The 19,602-nt window shown below is 51.8% G+C and overlaps 2 protein-coding genes across 2 annotated transcripts in view; both read left to right on the top strand.

Moving 5' to 3' along the window:
• Positions 1 to 4,700: 4,700 nt before the first annotated feature.
• LOC135324041 (olfactory receptor 14A16-like) lies at positions 4,701 to 5,898 on the top strand (the record flags this gene model as incomplete). Its single annotated transcript, XM_064499472.1, has 2 exons — positions 4,701 to 5,162; positions 5,782 to 5,898. Coding segments are annotated over 2 exons (579 nt in total), but the record flags the coding sequence as incomplete, so codon positions are not given.
• Positions 5,899 to 15,684: 9,786 nt separating this feature from the next.
• LOC135324040 (olfactory receptor 14A16-like) overlaps positions 15,685 to 19,602 on the top strand; it is a 42,068-nt gene continuing 38,150 nt past the window's right edge. Inside the window, exon 1 of the mRNA XM_064499471.1 lies at positions 15,685 to 15,714. Coding sequence (XP_064355541.1) covers positions 15,685 to 15,714 — 30 coding nt within the window. The remainder of the gene's footprint in view (positions 15,715 to 19,602) is intronic.

Below are 19,602 nucleotides of genomic sequence, written 5' to 3'. Positions count from 1 at the left end.
TGATTATCATCACATCCTTGGTCAATAGTTCTTTGTTTGCAGGTTCCAGGTCCAAGAAAGTGTCACCCTTTTTGACCTGCCTGGCTTAGCTGTGCTCAGAAGTTGTCCTTCACACCCTCCAGAATCCTCCTGGACTGTTTGCACCTTGCTGCATTGCCCTCCCAATGAATGTCAGAGAGATTAAAGTCCCCCCATAAGAAGCAGGTTCTGTGATCCACAGAATTCCTCAGGTTGCTTAAAGATTTGCAGTTCTGTGACAGCCTGTGCATTTCCACTTCCTCTTTTTTGTGGACCAGTCTATGCGCATTTGTGTATATCTGGGCTGCAGAACCTCAGCTGTGGCACCAGGGCTGAGTGCAGACTTGCCACAGTGAAACCTGTTCCCCAGCGCCAAGGACACCATGTATGCAAGGGCCCAACTTCAGCCCAGAGACCTGCTGGCATAAATAGCAGATGGCGAGGTAATGATGATGTGAGGCACCCACTAAGAGAACAAACCCTGCAGTAGCCAAGGCCAGAGAGAAAGAGAGCTGGGCCATGCAGCCATGACAGGGGAAGTGTTTGGTTCCTGAGCTGACTCTACAGCATCTTGAGGCCTGTGACAGAGGTGACCGGATGTCCAGGAAGGGCAAGTTGCCCCTGAGAAGGTCCCTGGGCCTGAACAGCCTGCAATCCAGCCATGCTGCAGCTGCATCATTAGCACGGTCCCTGTTCATATCACTGGAAATCAGAAAAGGTTTAGGAAGGGGAGAACTAGCAGGGTTTGAGAGTGTAGGCATATGTGTGAATACCTTGATGCGATGTGCCTTCCATCTTTGCAGCATGCTCGGATGTAGATGGCATGGACTTTGCCTAAAGGCAGTGGTGGGGATCCATTGTTTGGGAACAGGTAAGAAACCCGAGATGCTTTGGGGTGTTTGTCCAGCAATCACTCCAAAAGCATATGATTTACCTGTCGGTCCTGTGCTGTATCAGCTAGAAACGTGGTGGTTGTGCCAGACACCCCATGCATCTGATGTGGCTCTGCAAGCCTATTGTCATTGCATTAGATCAAGTGTCTGCATTGAATTACAGTAGTTGAATTACATTATCTCCACCTGGCCCCCAGCTGATGCTCTAGAAGGATGTGGGTCTCATAGTTGCTGCGTCAGAGCAAGCAGACACTTACACATTTCTTGGACCGCCTCTGGCACCACAAATGTCAGAAGATGTTTGTGTGTAAACAACTGACTCCTGCTCTCCATCTCCATTGATCACAGTGGGAGCTTAGACAAGGAGATTGCCTGCAGATACCCGTTTTGTACACACCAAAACTTGGACAAGGAGAATCGCACCAACTATGAGTTTGTGGAGTGCATAGGAGGGAACTGAATCCCACTTCATCTCAAGGGCTTCTCAGTGGGCATTAGATGCATTGATTAACTCCTCTAAATCAGCCCCTGAAGCACAAGTCAATGAACTGACTCTCATCCCTGTCTGTGTGTCCTGATGGGAGCAGGGCTTTCTAGAGTGGGACATTTCCATCTCTCTTAGGTATCCATCCTCTGATGAGACCAACTGCAATGCTGGACTCGGTCTCTCTCCACTGTTTAGAGAGGGACCATCGGTGATTATTTTAGTCCACTTCAGTGGACACTTTCCAAGGGTGACTCTGCTGCCTTTCTGGCGATATCAGCCCTGGAGCCCTGGGAACATCTCGAGGGAGTGCAGGGGACAGAGAAAGTCACATCTTCAGCTGAGCCTCTGCTCCTGAGCTGGGCCTGACTCCTGGGACTGCAGGAGCCCATGGCAACCTGGCAGGTGCTGCAGAGAGACAGCTCTGTCCAGGAGCAGCTCCTCTTAAAGGAGCAGCAAGACTCAGGGCCCTGCCTGCAGGCGCCAGGGTGAGATGAGCTGCCCAGATGATAAAGACAGTCAGGAACAGGCGGATGGCTGAGAGCTCACTGTGAGGAGAAATCTTCACCACCCTTGACACAGTAAGTCTCTGGCTGCAAGCAACGCTGCTGTGGTTCCTGGCAGTTTCTTCTGCAGCTGGCACCTTCCACAGCTGATAGGGTCTGTCAGGGCAGCTCTCCCAGCTTCTCCTGTTTGAAGCAGGTGGTGCTTTAGAGCAGGGATTCCCAGCTGTCAGATTGACAGTGCATCATGGCTACCTTCTTGAGGGGATGGTGCAGGGAAGTGAAGCTGGGGTGTGCACCTAGGTCTGCCCAGGGCTGTAATTCTGAGCAGTGTCCCTGCACCCCAGGGTGCTGCGTGCCTGGGCCAGTGACTCTGCCGCCTGCGAGGGTCAGCACTCAGCCTGCCTGGGGAGCTCCTCAAGACACTGCAGGGAGAAGCTCTGGGTGGGAGGATCGAAGGGCAGGTTCATTCTCCCGTTGAGAGGGTGCTGCATAGGTCAGGGCTGCTCACAGCTCCAGCTCATGCACAGGACATTTCTGAGGGGACTTTGCAAAAGGAAGGTGAAGGCAGGTGTTTACTGAAAGAAAAGGCAATTCCCTGAGATGGTGCTTTGAGTTTCCTTCCACCTGGCAAGGGGAAAATGGAAATGGAGCTGTCAGGTTTGGACACGCAGCTGAGACTCATTAACTCACCTGCACATAGAGGGATGCCCCTGGACAGTGCCCTGCTGCTGGGAGGTTTCTGCAGGACACACCAGAGAACCCTGGGGGAGGCTTTGGCATTGCATGACTGACCATGACTTGCTCATCTCTCTCCTCCCATGATGTTTCTGTTAGCAATTCTCTACCATTCCCTGCCCATCCCTGCTGCCTGGAGCTGCTTCTGCCAAAAGCTTTTTCTCTGTCCCAAAGTTTTTTCCCAGTCGGTGTTCACAGACCCCCCCACTTCTGTGTTCTGTGATGTACAGAACCCTCCTGGGTCAGGGCCCTGGCCAGGGCCATCTCTGTGCTTGCAGGTCCTGAGGAGCAGGTCAGAGAAACCCTGATGAGGCCATACAGGTGATGCTGGTGCTGTCTGCAGGCTGAGGTGGGGATGAAGGGACTTGCTGAGGTTTCTCACAGACGTTTTGATCTGTCTCTCTCTTAAGAGAGAGAGAAATGACTCTTACTGAGCTGTCTCCCTCTTAAGGAGAGCCCATCTTTAGGACCCTTGCCTGTTTCTCTGGGGTGTCCTGTCAAGCTGCAAGCTGCCCTGCAGAAGAGCACAGCTTCCCTGGAGCATTTCTGTGGTATCTGAGAGTCCTTGGTCTGCTCCTGTGAGTCAGACACCTTGTCACACTCATCACTCCCTCCATCTCTGGGCTGAGAGAGAATTTGGAAATCCTCCCTTTCTAACTGAAGTCCTCTGCTCCCAGCTCAGTCCAGTTTCTTTCGTAGAGGAACGTGTGAGTGTGCTTGTCCTTTATCTGAGTGAGGTGCAAGTGCAGGGCAGTGAGGGGCAAGACTCACTGACAGACCAGATCCCAGGACTGTACAAAGTCACAGTGAGCCCTTTTTTTCTCCTCGGGTGCACAAGTGCTCATGCTGAGAGCAACTGGAATGCCAGAGATTTCCAGCCCATCCAAGAATGCTCCCACGGTGTAATGGAGGCATCTAAAATCTAAATGAATATATAATCAGACTCCTCTGCTGCAGGTTATTTTCTGGCGGTAATAGCTGACAAAACATTGAACAGCCCTTCCACATAAGGGGTGGACATAATTGGCTGCAGGCTGAGTGCATCAGAGCCAGCCCCTTGCCATTCCCACTACAGTGCCTGGAGAAAGAGCACAGATGGTAAATTGGCATGAGGAGATGGTTTATCTCACTGGAAGGGGGACATCTAGAAAAAGTCAGGTCAGCCCCTGCCTTCCCTTGGCTGTTCCTCTCCCTTGCTAGGGTGGGAGCTGGTGTGACTGATCCAGATACAGACACCTCTGTTCAAGAGGGCAAGACTTGGGGGGATGAATCCCTCACAAGGGTCTTCTCTTTCAGACACAGCTGCCATGAGTGCTGCAGTCAGCTCTCGTTGTGGTAAATAGAGAATATTCCCCCTGGGTCACAGGACCAAGCCCCCTCCACCCAGCTCATGGTGCCCATTCCTGGGTATCCCCCCAAATACCTGGGGCTGTTTGACATGTCCATTTACAGCTATGGCAAGCAGAACCGACTCCTCTGGAGCTACGGGCAGAGGCCCCTGCTGCACATGACACACTCAGCCAGTGCAAACCAGAGCCCCAGAAAGGGAGCTGAAAAGGTAAAGGACAAAGGAAATGTGGGGGTTTCTATGAGAAACAGAATGGGTTTGGCTCACAAAAGCCTGATCTAACTTGTCAATGTCTTTTCTTCTTTGGACAGGCCTCCTGTGCCCCAAGCGACCATATGTCCAATGGCAGCTCCCTCAACGAGTTCCTCCTCCTGGCTTCTGCAGACACACGGGAGCTGCAGCTCTTGCACTTCTCTCTCTTCCTGGGCATCTACCTGGCTGCCCTCCTGGGCAACGGCCTCATCATCACAGCCATAGCCTGTGACCACCGCCTCCACAACCCCATGTACTTCTTCCTCCTCAACCTCTCCCTCCTCGACCTTGGCACCATCTCCACCACTGTCCCCACATCCATGGCCAATTCCCTGTGGGACACCAGGGCCATTTCCTACGCAGGATGTGCTGCCCAGCTCTTCCTGGTTGCGTTCTTGTTTTCAGCAGAGTATTCTCTCCTCACAGTCATGGCGTATGACCGCTATGTTGCCATCTGCAGACCCCTGCACTACGGCACCATCATGGACAGCAGAGCTTGTGTCAAAATGGCAGCAGCTGCCTGGGGTACTGGTTTTCTCTATGCTCTCCTGCACACTGCTAACACATTTTCAATACCACTCTGCCAAGGCAACACAGTGGACCAGTTCTTCTGTGAAGTTCCCCAGATCCTCAAGCTCTCCTGCTCAGAATCCTACCTCAGGGAAGTTGGGCTTCTTGTGGTTAGTCTTTGTTTAGTCTTTGGGTGTTTCATTTTCATTGTGCTGTCCTACGTGCAGATCTTCACTGCTGTGCTGAGGATCCCCTCTGAGCAGGGCCAACACAAAGCCTTTTCCATGTGCCTCCCGCATCTGGCCGTGGTCTCCCTGTTTGTCAGCACTGCAATGTTTGCCTACCTGAAGCCCGCCTCCCTCTCCTCCCCAGCTGTGGATCTGGTGGTGGCTGTTCTGTACTCAGTGGTGCCCCCAGCAGTGAACCCCCTCATCTACAGCATGAGGAACAAGGAGCTCAAGGATGCCCTGAGGAAAGTGATTTCATGGACATTTTTCAGCAGTGGTAGCATTACCATTTCTCTCCACAAATGACTCCCACTCTATCCCATAGCAGGACTGAGCATTTTTTGTTCACTTTTTAGTGTTTGTATTGTTACTATTATTAGTAGTATTTGTACTCATGTTGCTGAACAAATGCTTGGGTGCATTTCACCTTTAATGAGCCTGCTCTGTCTCACCTGGTGTCCATGTAAAATTGTGTCCAACACTGAGTCAGAGCTGACTCCCTCACAGTACCTCTGAAATAAAGTAGGTTCTTCCTGGTGCAGAGCTTGAAGGCTGGCTCTTCTTCCAAAGCTGGTGTCAAGAATAGGCCCAAGGAAGTCATGACCAAAAGAGCTGCTGCTAATGGGGTTCTCCATCGGTTCAGGAGCAAAACGCTCATAATTGTGTAATGATCTCTTAGAGACCAAGGGCTGGATTTAGGACTCCCCCATCAGTGTCCAGTGACAGTGGAGGGGATGAATGGTCACAGATTTACATACCTAGAGCTGTGCCACATGTTAAGGCCCAGTGTCAGATGCCTGTCCTTCAGGAGGGGAAGCTGGAGGTGCCCGGAGAGCACAGGGGACTCCTGGGAGAGTGTGTGCCTGGTGTGGGCAGTGAGGGGAGCCTCACAGAAGGAAAGATCCTCCAAGGTGGAGTCATCTAAAGGTAAAGCACTAAACCCAAGTATCTGTGGGCAAAGGAGGCCTCTGCAATCCCTGGAGAGGCAGTGGGGACCCAGCTGGCGTGGAGAAGGGAGACTGGAAACTGATTCATGTCATCGTCAATGAAATAGCATGTGCTGAATCTAGAGGCAGCCCTGGACATGACTTTGGAAATGCCCCATAGTCCTTCCAAGCACCTGCCACATCTGCAGTCCCCTGGAGGGATTAGAGGCCGTGATCCCCCTCTGGTTGGGTCTGATTCCCACCCTGACCAGCATGGCCAGTGCAGAGTCCCCCCGGGGCCCCACAGCCTACTCACTCTGCAGAGCAGCACGGTTAGCTCAGGGCCTTGGAAGGAGAACAGGGGAGGGGGGGTGTGGGAACAGCCAGTGAGATCAGAGGAGGGATTGGGAGAGATGAGAAGGAAGTGGAACTGGGCTTGAAAGTGTCTTGGAGGAAAAAATGGTGACATTTAATCCAAGACGATGTTCAGAGTGTGGGCACACTACAATGAGCGCTCAGTGCAGAGCCAGAAGCCCTTGCTGTCCTGGCCCTCCACCTGGCCTGGGAAGTGGCTGAAGAAGGATTAATGCTCCCCGCCCTCCCAGCTTATCGTGCCATCATCCCTCCTGATGGGTGGCTCCAAAAGAAGGCTGGCACCCTTTGTCAGAGCTTGTGCTGAAAGAAGCAGGGCCTGGGAGCTACATCAGTTTGCTGCTGTCCCCACATATTCTTGTGACAATGTCACCCACCCTGTGCGCTGGTTCTTACCCCAAAAGTCACACCCAGACAAAGCTCCACGCCTAGCTGGAGGATTGGACATCCTGCCATGAGCCTGGGAGGATGAGCCCTCTCCTGGGTCCTCTGCAGGGCTGTCAGGGAACATGCAGAGGAGATCCTGAGGCCATCTACTAGGCCTGTAGACCATCCTCATCTTGTGGGGAGCCTCAAAGAGGGTGCCTCAGACCAAAGATCCAGCCCAGCTTGTTGCTGCATGAACAGAGAGGAGAAGCTGTCCCAGGAAACTCCTCACACACCCAGCCCCTTGCACCAGCCATTTCCAGCACTGGCCATTCCCCACTGTAGTGAGAACACCTGTGGAAGACCTGGCGAGGAGTCAGGCACTGGCAGAGTATGTGGCAGCAGGCCCAGCATGTGAAACTACACACTGACCAAATTCCCATCATGGCCAGGCACGCATATTCCCTTTTGTCCACAATGTCTAGCTGCTTCCCGGACAGTAGCTTCTCTAGATTAGCACAGCTGAGATAAGGAAATAGTTCTAGTAGATTTAAGAGGACCTTAGGATACGAATGGAGCACCGCCTGCGCATCTGACCCATGCTTCCATCAGCCTTCTGCCAGCAACCTCTCCGTACCATTCCCAGGTCTCCACATGCAGCTTGGAGTGTAAATGTTTTACTAAATCTATCCTGTTTAAGCCCTTATGAACATCTGAGCATCTCTGTCTGCCACTATCCAACCTTCTTTTGCCCACCTTGCAGTGACATTTGGCGTAGTTGGCAGGAGACTGGTGTGGAGATGCCTCTTTGGGGGCAAAAGGACAAGGGTGAGGTGGGGAGCCACATTCCTGGGTGGCTGCTATGGGTTGGTGGGCACCCATGGCTCACAAGCTGGTGGGGTGAGTCGTCCCACCACATGGCCAGAGCTAGAGAGTGAGCCGGGAGCATCCCCAGAGCAGCTCCTGGAACTGGTTTCCAAGCTGTGGCTGGAAAAAGCAGGGCTGGCGATGTGAAAGGCAGTGAGGGATCTGGGGTGGCTCCTCCTGACTGCACTCTGCACCCTGGACAAGGTGTTACTGATGCAGCACCAGGGAAATGGGCAGTTGGAAAGGGATCTCAAAGCAGGTAAGGAGGCTCACCAGCTGACCCAGGAGGTTGCAACTGCAGTTGCAAGTAAAAACTTCTGTCAAGCAACTACCTGCCTCAGTGACCACCCACCACGTGGCTCTACCCCATATGCTCCTTTCTAAGGGGAATCCATGGAGCAGCCGCGTGTGCTTAGAGTGCAATGGCTGCACCCCCAAGCCTGCCTCCCCATGTGAGCCGAGCCCAGGAGTGCAGGGTTGGACCTGCGATTGCCACACAAAGAAATAACCCTGGAACTAGAGAGCCGTCATCTCCTGAGTATGGGGTGGGCGGTCGCTATACCTCAGGAGCATTATGGTCGCTTGGTGCCCTGCAATAGTTTAGCTCTCCAGAGTGGAGGTGGACATCGTGGCAGGGGTCATTGACTTGAACTGTCCTGAGGAGGTGAGAATTGCGATTCACTACACCAGATCCCAACCCCTGCGATGTGCACAGGGAGACCCAATAGCCCAACCAATATCTGAGGGGATAGTGGTTCCCAGCATCAAGGAAGGAGATTCCTTGCAGCCTACTCAGCATCCAGGCAATGTTGGCTATACAGGGTGCATGATCCAACTAAATCCGAACAGTCAGAGGGGGAAATCATTGCTGATGGGCCAGGAGACACCCACCCGGTACTAATCAGAGGGGAAAGTGCCCCAGTCCATGTTCCCTCCAGGAGACTCTCACCCAGAGAACTGAGACCTGATGAGTATGCTGAGTGGAGCCATGACATTGCTGCTCTCCATCTAACCCTGTACTCTGACAGCAGTTGGGACACCGATGAACCTGCAGTAAGCACATCGAACCCAACTTCCAGAAGATAATGAGCCTACCCCAAGGGCTATATGATGTAAAATTCAAAGAATCAGCATGGGACAACCCCTGGCAGTGACTGTCATCATGACTGTTGAATTTAGGACAATGGGGAAATGTACTATACTCCCGGTCTTCTGAGTGGAGTAGTTTTGCGTGCATGTATGTTATAATTTACTATATATATTTACTATAACTTAGTTGCTTGTACACCTTAGCTGTCAGTTCAGCTAATGCCTGAAAGGCATGTCCAAACCTTGCCTACACACTGGTGGCACCAACACCACGTCTCGGTCAGTCGGGGGTGGAGTGCAGTGAGAAGACCCGCGGGAGATCTGCTGAGGAGTCAGTGACTGGCAGATTATGTAGCAGCAGCCCAAACGTGTGGAACTACACACTGACCAAATGCCCATCAGGGCCAGGCAAGCATATTCCATTTTGTCCACAATGTCTAGCTGCTTCCCAGATGTAGTTTCTCAAGGTTAGCACAGCTGAAATAAGGAAGTAGTTCTAGTAGACAAAACAGGGCCCTTGCAATACACAGGGGGTCCCACCTGGGCATCTGACCCGTGTGTCCGACCTGTGCGTCCAGCAGCCTCCTGCTAGCGACCCCTCCTTGCAGTTCCCAGGGCTCCCTGTGCAGTCTAGAGTGTAAGTCCTTTATTAAATCTATCCTGTTTAACCCTCCACGAACTCTGAGCGTCTCTCTCCAGTGGTATACGACCCTCTCGTGCCCACCTTGCAGTCACAGTACGTTTGCTCTTTTCTGGCATATCATCCCTATCTGAAGCACCGCAGACCGAGAAACCTGCTGCGGGCAGGGGGCTGGGGCCCCAGGGGCTGGAGGGCTCTGCCCTGCCCTGCCCGGGGGCAGCAGGACGTTGCCCGTGGGCTCTGGCCCCCCGGCCATGCCCAGGAGGATCACTTCTACAAGAGCAGCTGATAGGTCTGTGTTTGAGGCATTTTGGGGGAAGTCATAGTAAGGCAGCTGCTGTCTCAGAGGCTCATAGGCCAGTGACAGGCGCGTGGCTGTGAAGGGGACTGTGAGATCACCTCCTTCTGAGTCCCTGATAGGCCAGCAGCAGGCCCCTGCCTGGGAAGGTCCTTGTGAGGTCACTGCAGACAGAGCAGCTGGCAGGCCAGCAGCTGGCCCCTGGCTGGGAACTGACTTTGAGATCACAACTGTCCCAGCAACATATAGACCTGCAGCGTGGCTTGGATATTGATGGCGAAATCTCTGATTTCTAGTGTCTGTGTGCTGTAGAAAATCTGCCTCATTAGAGCTGTGGGGGGCTTGTGAGATATTTCTCCAAGATCTGAACCGTATCTCTGACCTTTGATTCCTTGAGGTAGGAAGTGACCAGACCCAGGGCTGTGACTGCCTATTCAGAGGAAATGCTTGTTGCAAGCCCTTGGACAACTACAAGCAAACTGAAGGGCTGGCGAATTGGCCTTTGTGTGTTTTGGGGCCTTTGCGGGTCCCCTTGCTGCTGCCATGTTGGGTTGTGTGCTCTTTGTGTCCCTGATGAGAAGGTGCATGTTGGCTGGCAACCCTCTGTGAGGCGAGGAGCGGGGGTGCACCGTGTCACAGTGGTGGGGTGCCCTGTGGTGGGGACGAGTGGTGGCCCCAGTGTCTTGGTGCTGCTCTGTGTGGGAGGCGGTGTCTGGAGAGAGCAGTGCTGTGCGTGGGGAGTGCCGCCAGGCTGGGGAGCTGGGGAGCCCTTGGAGGGGAGGAGGTGAAATACATATAAATATGCCGCTTAGAGTATTTGGAGTACCACAAGCTTTTTTAGGCTAGGAGCAGAGCAGTTGCCTCCCTCTCCTGTTAGCAGGAGGCTAAGGGGGGATACTGCCCGTATACCTAATTGGTGCAGACACTCTTTTCTTCTCATGCAGCAGGACCCTAGAAACTCTTTGCTAATAATGCAGTGGTATCCCCCAATCAGTCCTTCATTACCCTTCCAATTAACCCCTCTCCGCTCCAGGGAAATAGAAGAGGTAGGAGAAGGTCTTCAACTCTTCCTGCTGAAGGCCTCGCTGCTTTGGGGCTCTCTGCTGCTCCCTGCACCCTGCGCACTGCCCTGGGCTCTGACACCAGACACCCAGGGGCTGACATGCAGCAGGAGGCTGCAGAGAGCAGTTTAGATCATGTGGGACTTTTTTCATTCATAGTTAACAAGGAAAGGGTCTTGCCACAGTGGAGCACTCAGAGGCACCCTTTCAAGTGGCAGTGCCACAGTCATTAGCTTTTAAATTGGGCAAAATAAGGAAAACTTCCAAAGACAAAGTATTTCCTCAGAAAATAATTGGCCTTTAAAACCACTTCTCCCACATGCGCAGTGACTGCAGTGAGTCATGATGCTCAAGCACTTGCCTGCAAGTCAGCAGGAAATACTTCAGAGGTCATAGCTGAGAACCAGCTTGCAAAGCTGAAGTTGTTTTGTGCAGATAACTTGCAGATCCTCTCAGAATTAGGTTCCTCACCTTTCCACGTGCTCCTCTCTGCTCTAGGGGAGTCATTTCTGACCTGACAGACCAGGTGTCCAACTCAGCTGAGCACGTTTTGCAGTGTGTCACTGAGCTGGTTGAGGCCTGCAGGTTCTGAAGCTCCTGCCTGATCAGCTCAGGCACAGCCTGGGTCTTAACTCATTCATGGACTCTTCTTTGCAAGTGAACCCCCTGTGAGATGACATCCCAAGTGTAGATCTGAGCTAATTTGGACAAAGGTGCCCTCTTGGCAGTGAGGTGTGGATAAAAGCAAGTGAGGGTCAGTTACTTCTGGAGCGGTGCAGGGCTGTCCCAGGAGGCCTTGCACAGTTCAGCTCACCACCCATCATCAAACTGTACATTGGAGCCTGCAGGATGACTCCTTCTTGGTAGCACACTATAAAATACCCCTCTGGCTGGTAATAATCCATCATGCACTGCTTTGGGAAGGTTGAGCTGCCAAAGGAAGCCTCCAGATAATGTCCATGGTGTCTCTGGGCCACAGCGGCAGCACACCAGGCTCAGAGCAGACCGAGGTGAGGAGCTGTGCACTGCTCGGTGGCAGGTCCACTCCGGAGGGCTTGTCCTGAGCAGGGTGGCCATGAGCCGTGCCTGCCTGCCTGCTGGCTGCAGGCTGGTGGGGTGGCTGCAGCAGAGGTGCCCTCACAATCAGCACCCAGATGGTTTCCTGTCACCTGTGTCACCCCCTCCCCTCCCCAAGGCTGTCACTTCTGCTGGGTGGACTCTCTGAGCCACTGGGTGACATCACAAACCTGCTGGCCAGCACATCTGCTGAGGGCCAATTGGGCTGCTGCAGTGGAAGTGACCTCACAGTCAGCACTGCAGCCATGTCCCCCTTGCCTGCCTCTTCCTGTCCTCCCACCCGTATATCATCTCTGGTGGGATGAGAGTGGTGTAATTCTCTTCTTGTCCTCAAAATGGTTCCTACCAGAATCCAGTCCATGAGGTTCCTCTACAAGAGGTGACCTCACCATCAGAACTGCAGATGTTTCACTTCTTTTTCTCCCTTGTCCCTCTTCTGAGTTGTCCTCTCTTCTGGACCCCCACATTCAGCATCCCAGCCATGTCGCCTTTACGGGCACCTCCCTCTCCCCTATTCCCATGGAATTACACACACGTGGTGGGACAACTCATGTGGCAGGATGAAACTGTGCTGCTGAGGAAGGCAGGCTGGGGTGGCGAGGAGGTGCAGGTGTGCTCTGTGCAAAGGGGTGGCTGGAGCGCACAGGGCTTTGCCTTGGAGCAAGTGATCGCCCAGTGGAGACCTTGTAGGAAGGAGAAGAGGACACAGCAGTCTGGGTGACATTCTGGGAGTGTTTGCTAGCAGCTGCCTGAGGAGGGAAGGGAAGCAGCTGAAACCTTGTGTAGGCAGCTGGGGGAAGCCTCATGGTCCCAGATCCTGGTTCTCACAGGGTAGTTTCACCCCCTTGAAATCTGCTGGGAGGGCAGTGGGCCTGGGCACAAGCAGCCCAGCAGATTCCTGGAGGGCGCTGAGAACAGTTTCTTGGCACAGGCAACCAATGAGCCAACACCGGCTGGACTCTGTCAGTCACAAGCAGAGCAGACCTGGATGGGGCTGTAAAGGTTGAGGGCAGCCCTGGCTGCAATGATCATGAGATGGTGGAGAAGTAAGAAAAAGCCAAGGGCCCAGGGCTGCAGGAGAGCCAATTTCACCTAATTGAGGATCTGCTTGGCAAGATCCCCCAGGAGACTTCCCTGGAGGGCAGAGGGGCCACGAGGCCTCTGTAAAGACAGACTAGGCAGATGAAGAGAGGACGGAGAGGCAGAGGAAGAGACAGGAGACATGTCAATTTGAATACTGTAGTTTCTCAGAACAAAGTTTCTATATTTAGAGTGTTGCCAGGAAATGTATCATGAAGAAGAACATATACATATTTAAAAACATGTAAACTCACATAGAATAACTACTGTAGTGCATGCATATGGTGCTGCCAATAAAAAGGAATGAACGTATTCCTTAGGATTGAAGAAGAATGTCTGAATTTCTGAAAAAGAAGATTTTTTTTTTCCAGTTCTTGCATAGAGCTATTTTTTGAATAGATTTCAACCTATGACGAGAACTTTACATTCAGGCCTTTATAGACACATATAGAGGCCACTGCTGCCTGAGATGCCCTGTGTAGCTGTGTTCCCATGTGGTGCTGGGAAACATGATCCAGGAACTATGGGAAGCTTTGTGGAGCATTAGCTGGTCACCAGGAGAAGCATCTGCAGACCTCTCAGTGGGACAACTTTTTTCTTTCCATTGACTAGAAAGGGAAGTCCAGACAACTGGGTTAGCCAGAGACATCTGCACTGCCGGGGTCTGTCATCGGGTGAGAAAATTCCCATCCCTCTTGCCAGCTCAAGTGGAGTCAAATTTCATGACCATGCAAGGAATGAAAAGGGAGAGTGGCTAGATGTGTAGGGACTCCTTTAAGATGTCACTGTCACACAGGTATGTTGACATTGGTGCAGATTAGGCCATCAATAAATAGAGCATTTCCTTGAAGCTGATGAAGTTGCTTTTCTCTATCAGTTGTGAGAGCTCGACACTTCATGGTGCGATTTGCTGTGTACAAAGAGCGAGAAGTGGCAAGGAAGATCCTGGGCAGGGAGTGGTTTGAGGGGCACTGGACTTGTGCGAGACACAGAAACAGCTTTTTTAATAGCGTAGGCCCTATTATAAAAGAAATCTTTTGAAACTGTCAGTAAAAATGAAACAAGAAATAAATTAGATGAATTATCCAAAGCAAAAAAATATGTTTTGTTACACTTCTCAGCTTTTGAAACTTCTTTCTGTTCTTAGTGCCCTTTGTTGTTTGGTTCTTTTTTGAGACACTGGTCGTCTGGGGAGATCCTTTTTCTTTCTTTCTTTCTTTTTTTCTTGAAAGGGAAAGTGATCTTCAGACCTGGGGTGGGATGCAGTCACAGAGTCATGGACACGTGGTGCCATTGCACGTGCCCTGGTCCCCTCTGCCCAGCCTCCCTCTGCAGCTCCAAGGGGCTCCAGTCTCCTGCCAGTCCTCTCTGGGAGCTGCCAGGCCCAGGCAGGTGCCTCAGAGACACCGAGGCCTCTCCAAGTGCCACTGGGTGCTTGTGGTTGGACACCTGAGCTCTGCCTGGAAAGGTGAAGAAGAACTGTTTCACTGTTTAAAAAATATCTGAGCACATTTTCATGAGTTGAAATGACTGGCTAACTTTAATAAAAATATTAATGGCTTTCCATGATGACATAATGGAAATTTTGAGGCAGGGTATGACTCTCAGGAGAAGAACTATTGATCTGCCCCTGAAATTCTGTTACCACTGCTCTCTCTCTTATGCTGTGTACGTAAACTCAGTAATTTTTTACATGTTTTCACACATCCGGATTAAATGGATCATTTCTAAAGGCATCTTTGCATCGGATGATCTGGGCGTATGCTCTTTCCCTTGTTTTCCTCCTCCCCTTAGTGTTATTGCACTCTCATACTCCTGTTCATGGAGATTTCTCTACCCTCTCTGCTTTGAGTTCCTGCTTTGAGCTTGAGGGCCCCTAAAGCTTGCCTCATCTTTCAGGAGTCTCTTTGTCTCCTTAGCTGACAGCTTCATTGTGTTTCTCTCTATCCTTTCCCACCTACCCATCTGAAACATTTCCATGAAAGTTATTCCTGGTGGAAAGGGGAAATCACTGGAGGCAGCTTGGGCTTAAGGGCCAACTGAGAAGTGCTGTATATTTAGTTTATTGAACTCTATCGTGTTTTATTTTTGCTTGATCACAACTGAGACAAATCCATGTCTGTTTGCAGCTAGGTCTCTAAGGAAAGCAGGCGAGAACTGGTGCCTATGTGCTGTAACATTCAGCTACAGACTTGAGTGGATTAAAGGTTAGATTTTAACAGGAGTGGTGATTTTTAACAAGAGTGATGCAAGTCCCCAGTGGCTGATGACAAGGTTGGTGAGGAGAGAAGGAAGGTTGTCCATACATGTCTCCTATCAAAAATGCTGGGTTTTTTTACACATGAAGATTCATTAGGAGATGCTCTGGATCAATAGCAGTTGGGGAATGTGGATATCACTTACTCTGTAAACTGAAAAATAAACCTTTAAAAGCAGAAATTCTTTTTTTTTTTTTTTTTTAAGCTGCTCATTGAAATCTTTTGTTAAACCTACTCCTGAAACCTCCGCAATTAGCCACACAAGAATTGAAGAGCTGACGAAAGTTATGGAAAGAGTCATGGATTGTCAGGGGGTTTTGCATTTTAATGACCCCTTGGGTGTATTTCTTGCTGAGCCCATGGACTTCCAATGCTGAGAGGAGACTGAACAAACCTCTCAAGAAGTTGAAGTCAGAAGCAATTCCCAAAGTTTCCTGGAGTGTTAATCGGTCCCACTGAGGACCATTACCAAGAAAGTTGGAGGCCCTGATAGCAGGTAGGAAAGGCAATGCGCAGGTGGCTGTGATGCCAAGTCAACCTGGATGTGTGTCATCAAGCAGAATGGCCAAGCCCCACAGCCACCTGCTGGGTAGGGCGATCCTTTCCCTCACATGTTGCTCAGGGCTCTTCCTGGGGGCAGTGTGAGGGTTGAAGTGCACAATGCCGAGTGCCGGGCCATGATACGGCACCTCCTGGGCTCCCTGGAGGTGAGAAGACGAGGCCCAGTTCCATAAGGAAATGTCATCTTCTTGTAGGCCTTGCTGGCAGAGACAAAAAGACAAAGATCTCAGTTCTGTTGGAGGCTTTTGCCGTGACATTGCCCTCTGTAATCTCCACAACAGGCTGCCCCAAATCTGTGTCTTTCCCTGCAGCCTGTAGACACCCAATCTGCTTCCCCACCTCGCTCTCACTGCAGGATCTCCCCACCTGTACTGATGTCCCTCTGTCCTTGCTGGCTGCTCCTTGAAACACAAAGCCAGGGGCTGATCATGGAGTCCCTCTGGGTGTCCTGTTGCACCACAGCACTACCCTACGAGTGACATTCTTGTTACCTGAAGTGCAGTCTGAACCTCTCAGGAGGCATTTTGTGGCTCTTTCTCCTTCTCATGCTGCTTCCCACTACCAAGAAAAGCTCCATCATCTCTGAAACCACCCTGTCATAGGCAGTCACAGGCAACGACTGTATTGGCCTTACTTTCATCTTCACCAGGTTAAAGCAGCCCAGGTCCCTTAGCCTCTCCAGACAGGCCATGTGCTTCAGACCCCCAGTCCCAGCTTAGCAGACCTCCTTTGGGCCCTCTCCAGCTGCTCCCCATTCCTCCAGCACTGGGCAGCCCACACTGGGACACACTGCTCCAGACCTGGCCACGCTGATGCTGAGTCAAGAAGGCGATAAGAAGTGCCCTTGCCTGGGTGGCCATGCCCTTCCTAATGCAGTCCTGTATGCAGCTGGCCTCATTTGTGGTGAGCACGCATCACCGGTTCATATGGCATTGCTCGTAATGTCCAGGGCCTTCTCCTCAGGGTCACTCCTCTGCTGGTCAGGTCTCTGCCTGTCCTGATGCATGTGTTGTTCTGCCCTGCTGATGAGCCTTTCAAACAGGACAGGATGTGGGGTATACCCCTGCATACCCCACCTTTACCTGGCTTCCTTTTTCTGCTCATTGCAACCTCCCCTGATCTTCACAACCTTTCCAAGATGACAGAGAGCAGCCTTGCTGTCATAGCAGCCAGCTCTCTCCATGTCCATGGATGCCAGCCATCCAGTCCCATAGACTTCTAGGGGTTGAGTTCTAGAGACTTAGGCACTGTGCATTCGTATTCTCCTCAGGGCTCCTGACTCGAGGCACTACAGCTCAGGAGACCCTGTGGGTGAAGGCTGAAGCCAGGAAGGACTTGACTTCCCCACACCTATCTACATCTGCTTTTACAAGAATCCCTGCCCCTTTCAGCAGTGAGCCCACATCTCCTTGTTCATTGTTTTACTGTCACTGAAGCAGTAGCAGCTCTTCTTCCTGTCCTTCACATCCCCTGCAAGTGTCTCTGTCCCAGAGGAGCTTTGGCTTCCTTAACACCATCCCTGCTTTGCTGGACAATGTTTCTAAACTCCTCCTTTGCAGCCTCTGCCTTCTTCTGCTTTCCACAGGCTGCCTTATTGCCCTGTATCTCAGGTGTGAGCTCCCTGTTTAGCCAAGCTGGGCCCCAGAGATGCCTACCAGCTTTACAGACTGTTCCTGTGGAGCATTCTTGTGCCTGATGGGTGCTGTCCTGAGTGACCTGCTGGCTTTCCTGAGCTCCTCTGCCCTTCAGAGCTGACTCTTTTGGTCCATCCCATGGAAGAGTTCCATACATCCAAGCTGCCCCTTCGCACATAGGACATCCCCCTCCTGATGATCCCTGGTGGTCTCTCCTGAAGAACTTGCACCCTGCCATTGAAGGACTCCAGTCAGGCGAGTGATCCCACTACATCTCAGTTTCTGCAACCATGTGGTAGTCCTGTGACAGCTTGTGTATCTCCATTTACTCCTGGCTGCACCCCAGGCTGCATGTGTTTGCATATACGTTGGATTTAGCACGTCAGCTGTGCCACCGACCGAAGATCTGTTACAGGTAAACAGGTTACCAAGGACCTCACGTATACAAAGGCTTTGATTGGAAGTGGTGCCATGCTGGCATGGATAGTAGGTGGCAATGGGATGGCGAAAGGAGGTTCCCACTAAGAGAGCAAACCCTGCAGGGCCCAAGGCCAGGGGAATAAACAGAGCTGGGCTGTGCAGGAATGCCAGGAGAGGTGTTTGCTGCCTGAGCTGACTCTGCAGCACCGTTGGACCTGTGACAGACTTCTTGAACTAATCTCCAGGAAGGACAAGATGCCACTAAAGAATTCCTTGGCCTGGATAGCCTATGATCTAGTAACTATGAGATCATCATTAGCCCAGTCCCTGCTCATATCATGTTGAGCGGGCGAGAGGAGGTTCAGGGGAGGAGAGCTAGAAGGGTCTGAGAGTGCAGAGACGAGAGCGGAGATCTTGGTGTGAGGTGCCTCTCCTGTATATGAAGCACGCTTGGATGCAGACAGTAGAGACTGCCCAAAGGCAGAGGTAGGATTCATTTATTTGGGCACTGGTAAGGAAGCCCAAGATGTCCTGGGGCAATTGCCTGGCAGCAACTCCAAAGGGCCATGGTTTTCCTGAATGTGCCATGCTGTATGTGATAGAGACGTGTGGTTGTGCTGGACTCCTCCAGCCTCCAACATGGCCCTGCCGGCTTCTTTCTATGTCATTAAATTGTCTGCACTGAATTACGTTAGCTGCTTGTAACATTGGAATCTGCTTGTGTCTCAGCTTCCTAGTGAGTGGGGCTCTAGTTGTAGGAGGCATCTGGGGTCATTTCAGATGACCAAGGAAATTCCCCACCTGGCCCCCACCTCATGCTCCAGAAGGATGCGGGTCTCCCAGTTGCTCTATCAGAGCAAGCAGACACTGCACATGCCTTGGACCACCTCTGTCTTTTCAAATGTCACCAGGTGTCACCAGCTAACTGACTCCCACCCTCCATCTCCAGTGATTGCAATGGGAGTGGAGACAAGGAGTTAATGTGCAGACCCCTGTGTTGTGCACACTTCAACTTGGGAAGAGGAATCTCAGCTCCGGTGTGTTTGTGGAGTTCATGGGAGGGATGTGAATTCCACTGTAGCCTGGGGGCTTTTAAACAGGCATGAGATGCCCAGATTGACTCATCTGAATCAACACCTGAACCATGTGTCCATGAGCTTCCTTCTTGTCCCCATCTAGGTGTCCTGCCTAGTTAAGAGAAGGGAATAGGGCCTTCTGGAGAGGGACATTTCCACCTCTCACAGATAACCATCCTCTGATGAAAGAGATTGCAATGTTGCAATCTGTCTCTCTCCACTCTTTAGAAAAAGACAATAGGTGGTTATTTTAGTTTATTCCAGTGAACATTTCCCAGGAGGAGGGAGCACGAGGGACAGAGAAATTCATGCCTCCAGCTGGGCCTCTGCTCCTGAGTGGGGCCAGGATCCTGGGATGGAGGGAGCTCAGGGCAACCTGGCAGCACTGCCCAGACACAGCTGTGTGCAGGAGCAGCTCCTCTGCCAAGAGCAGCAGGGCTGCGGGCACTGCCTGCTGCTGCTGACATGAGCTGAGAGAAGGCAGAGAGAAGTGGAAGGCAGTGTGGAGTGGGAGGCCAGAGGAGAGCTCACTGTGGGAGCAATCTTCACAGATCTTTGTACAGTAAGTCTCTGTCTGTAGAGCAAGACTACTGAGCTTCCTGGAAAGGTCTTCTGAATGCAGCCCTTCCCGTGACTGATAGGGTTTTAAAGGATCACTCTGCTGGCTTCTCCTTTGCAGAGGAGGAGGAGATGCTTCAGAGCAGGGATTCCCTGCCACACCATCACAGGGACAGGGCATCTGGTTCCCTTCTCCCAGGGATGGCTGCAGGGATGTGAAGCCAGAGAATGCACCTAGCTCTGTGCAGGGCTGTAATTCAGAGCAGTGTCCCTGCACCCCAGGGTGCTGTGTGCCCAGGGCAGTGACTCTGCTGCCTGTGAGTGTCAACACTCAGCCTGCCCGGGA

The sequence above is a fragment of the Dromaius novaehollandiae genome, chromosome 30, assembly GCF_036370855.1.
Source record: "Dromaius novaehollandiae isolate bDroNov1 chromosome 30, bDroNov1.hap1, whole genome shotgun sequence".
In the NCBI taxonomy this organism is placed as follows: domain Eukaryota; kingdom Metazoa; phylum Chordata; class Aves; order Casuariiformes; family Dromaiidae; genus Dromaius; species Dromaius novaehollandiae.
This window is presented reverse-complemented; position numbering and strand designations above follow the sequence as displayed.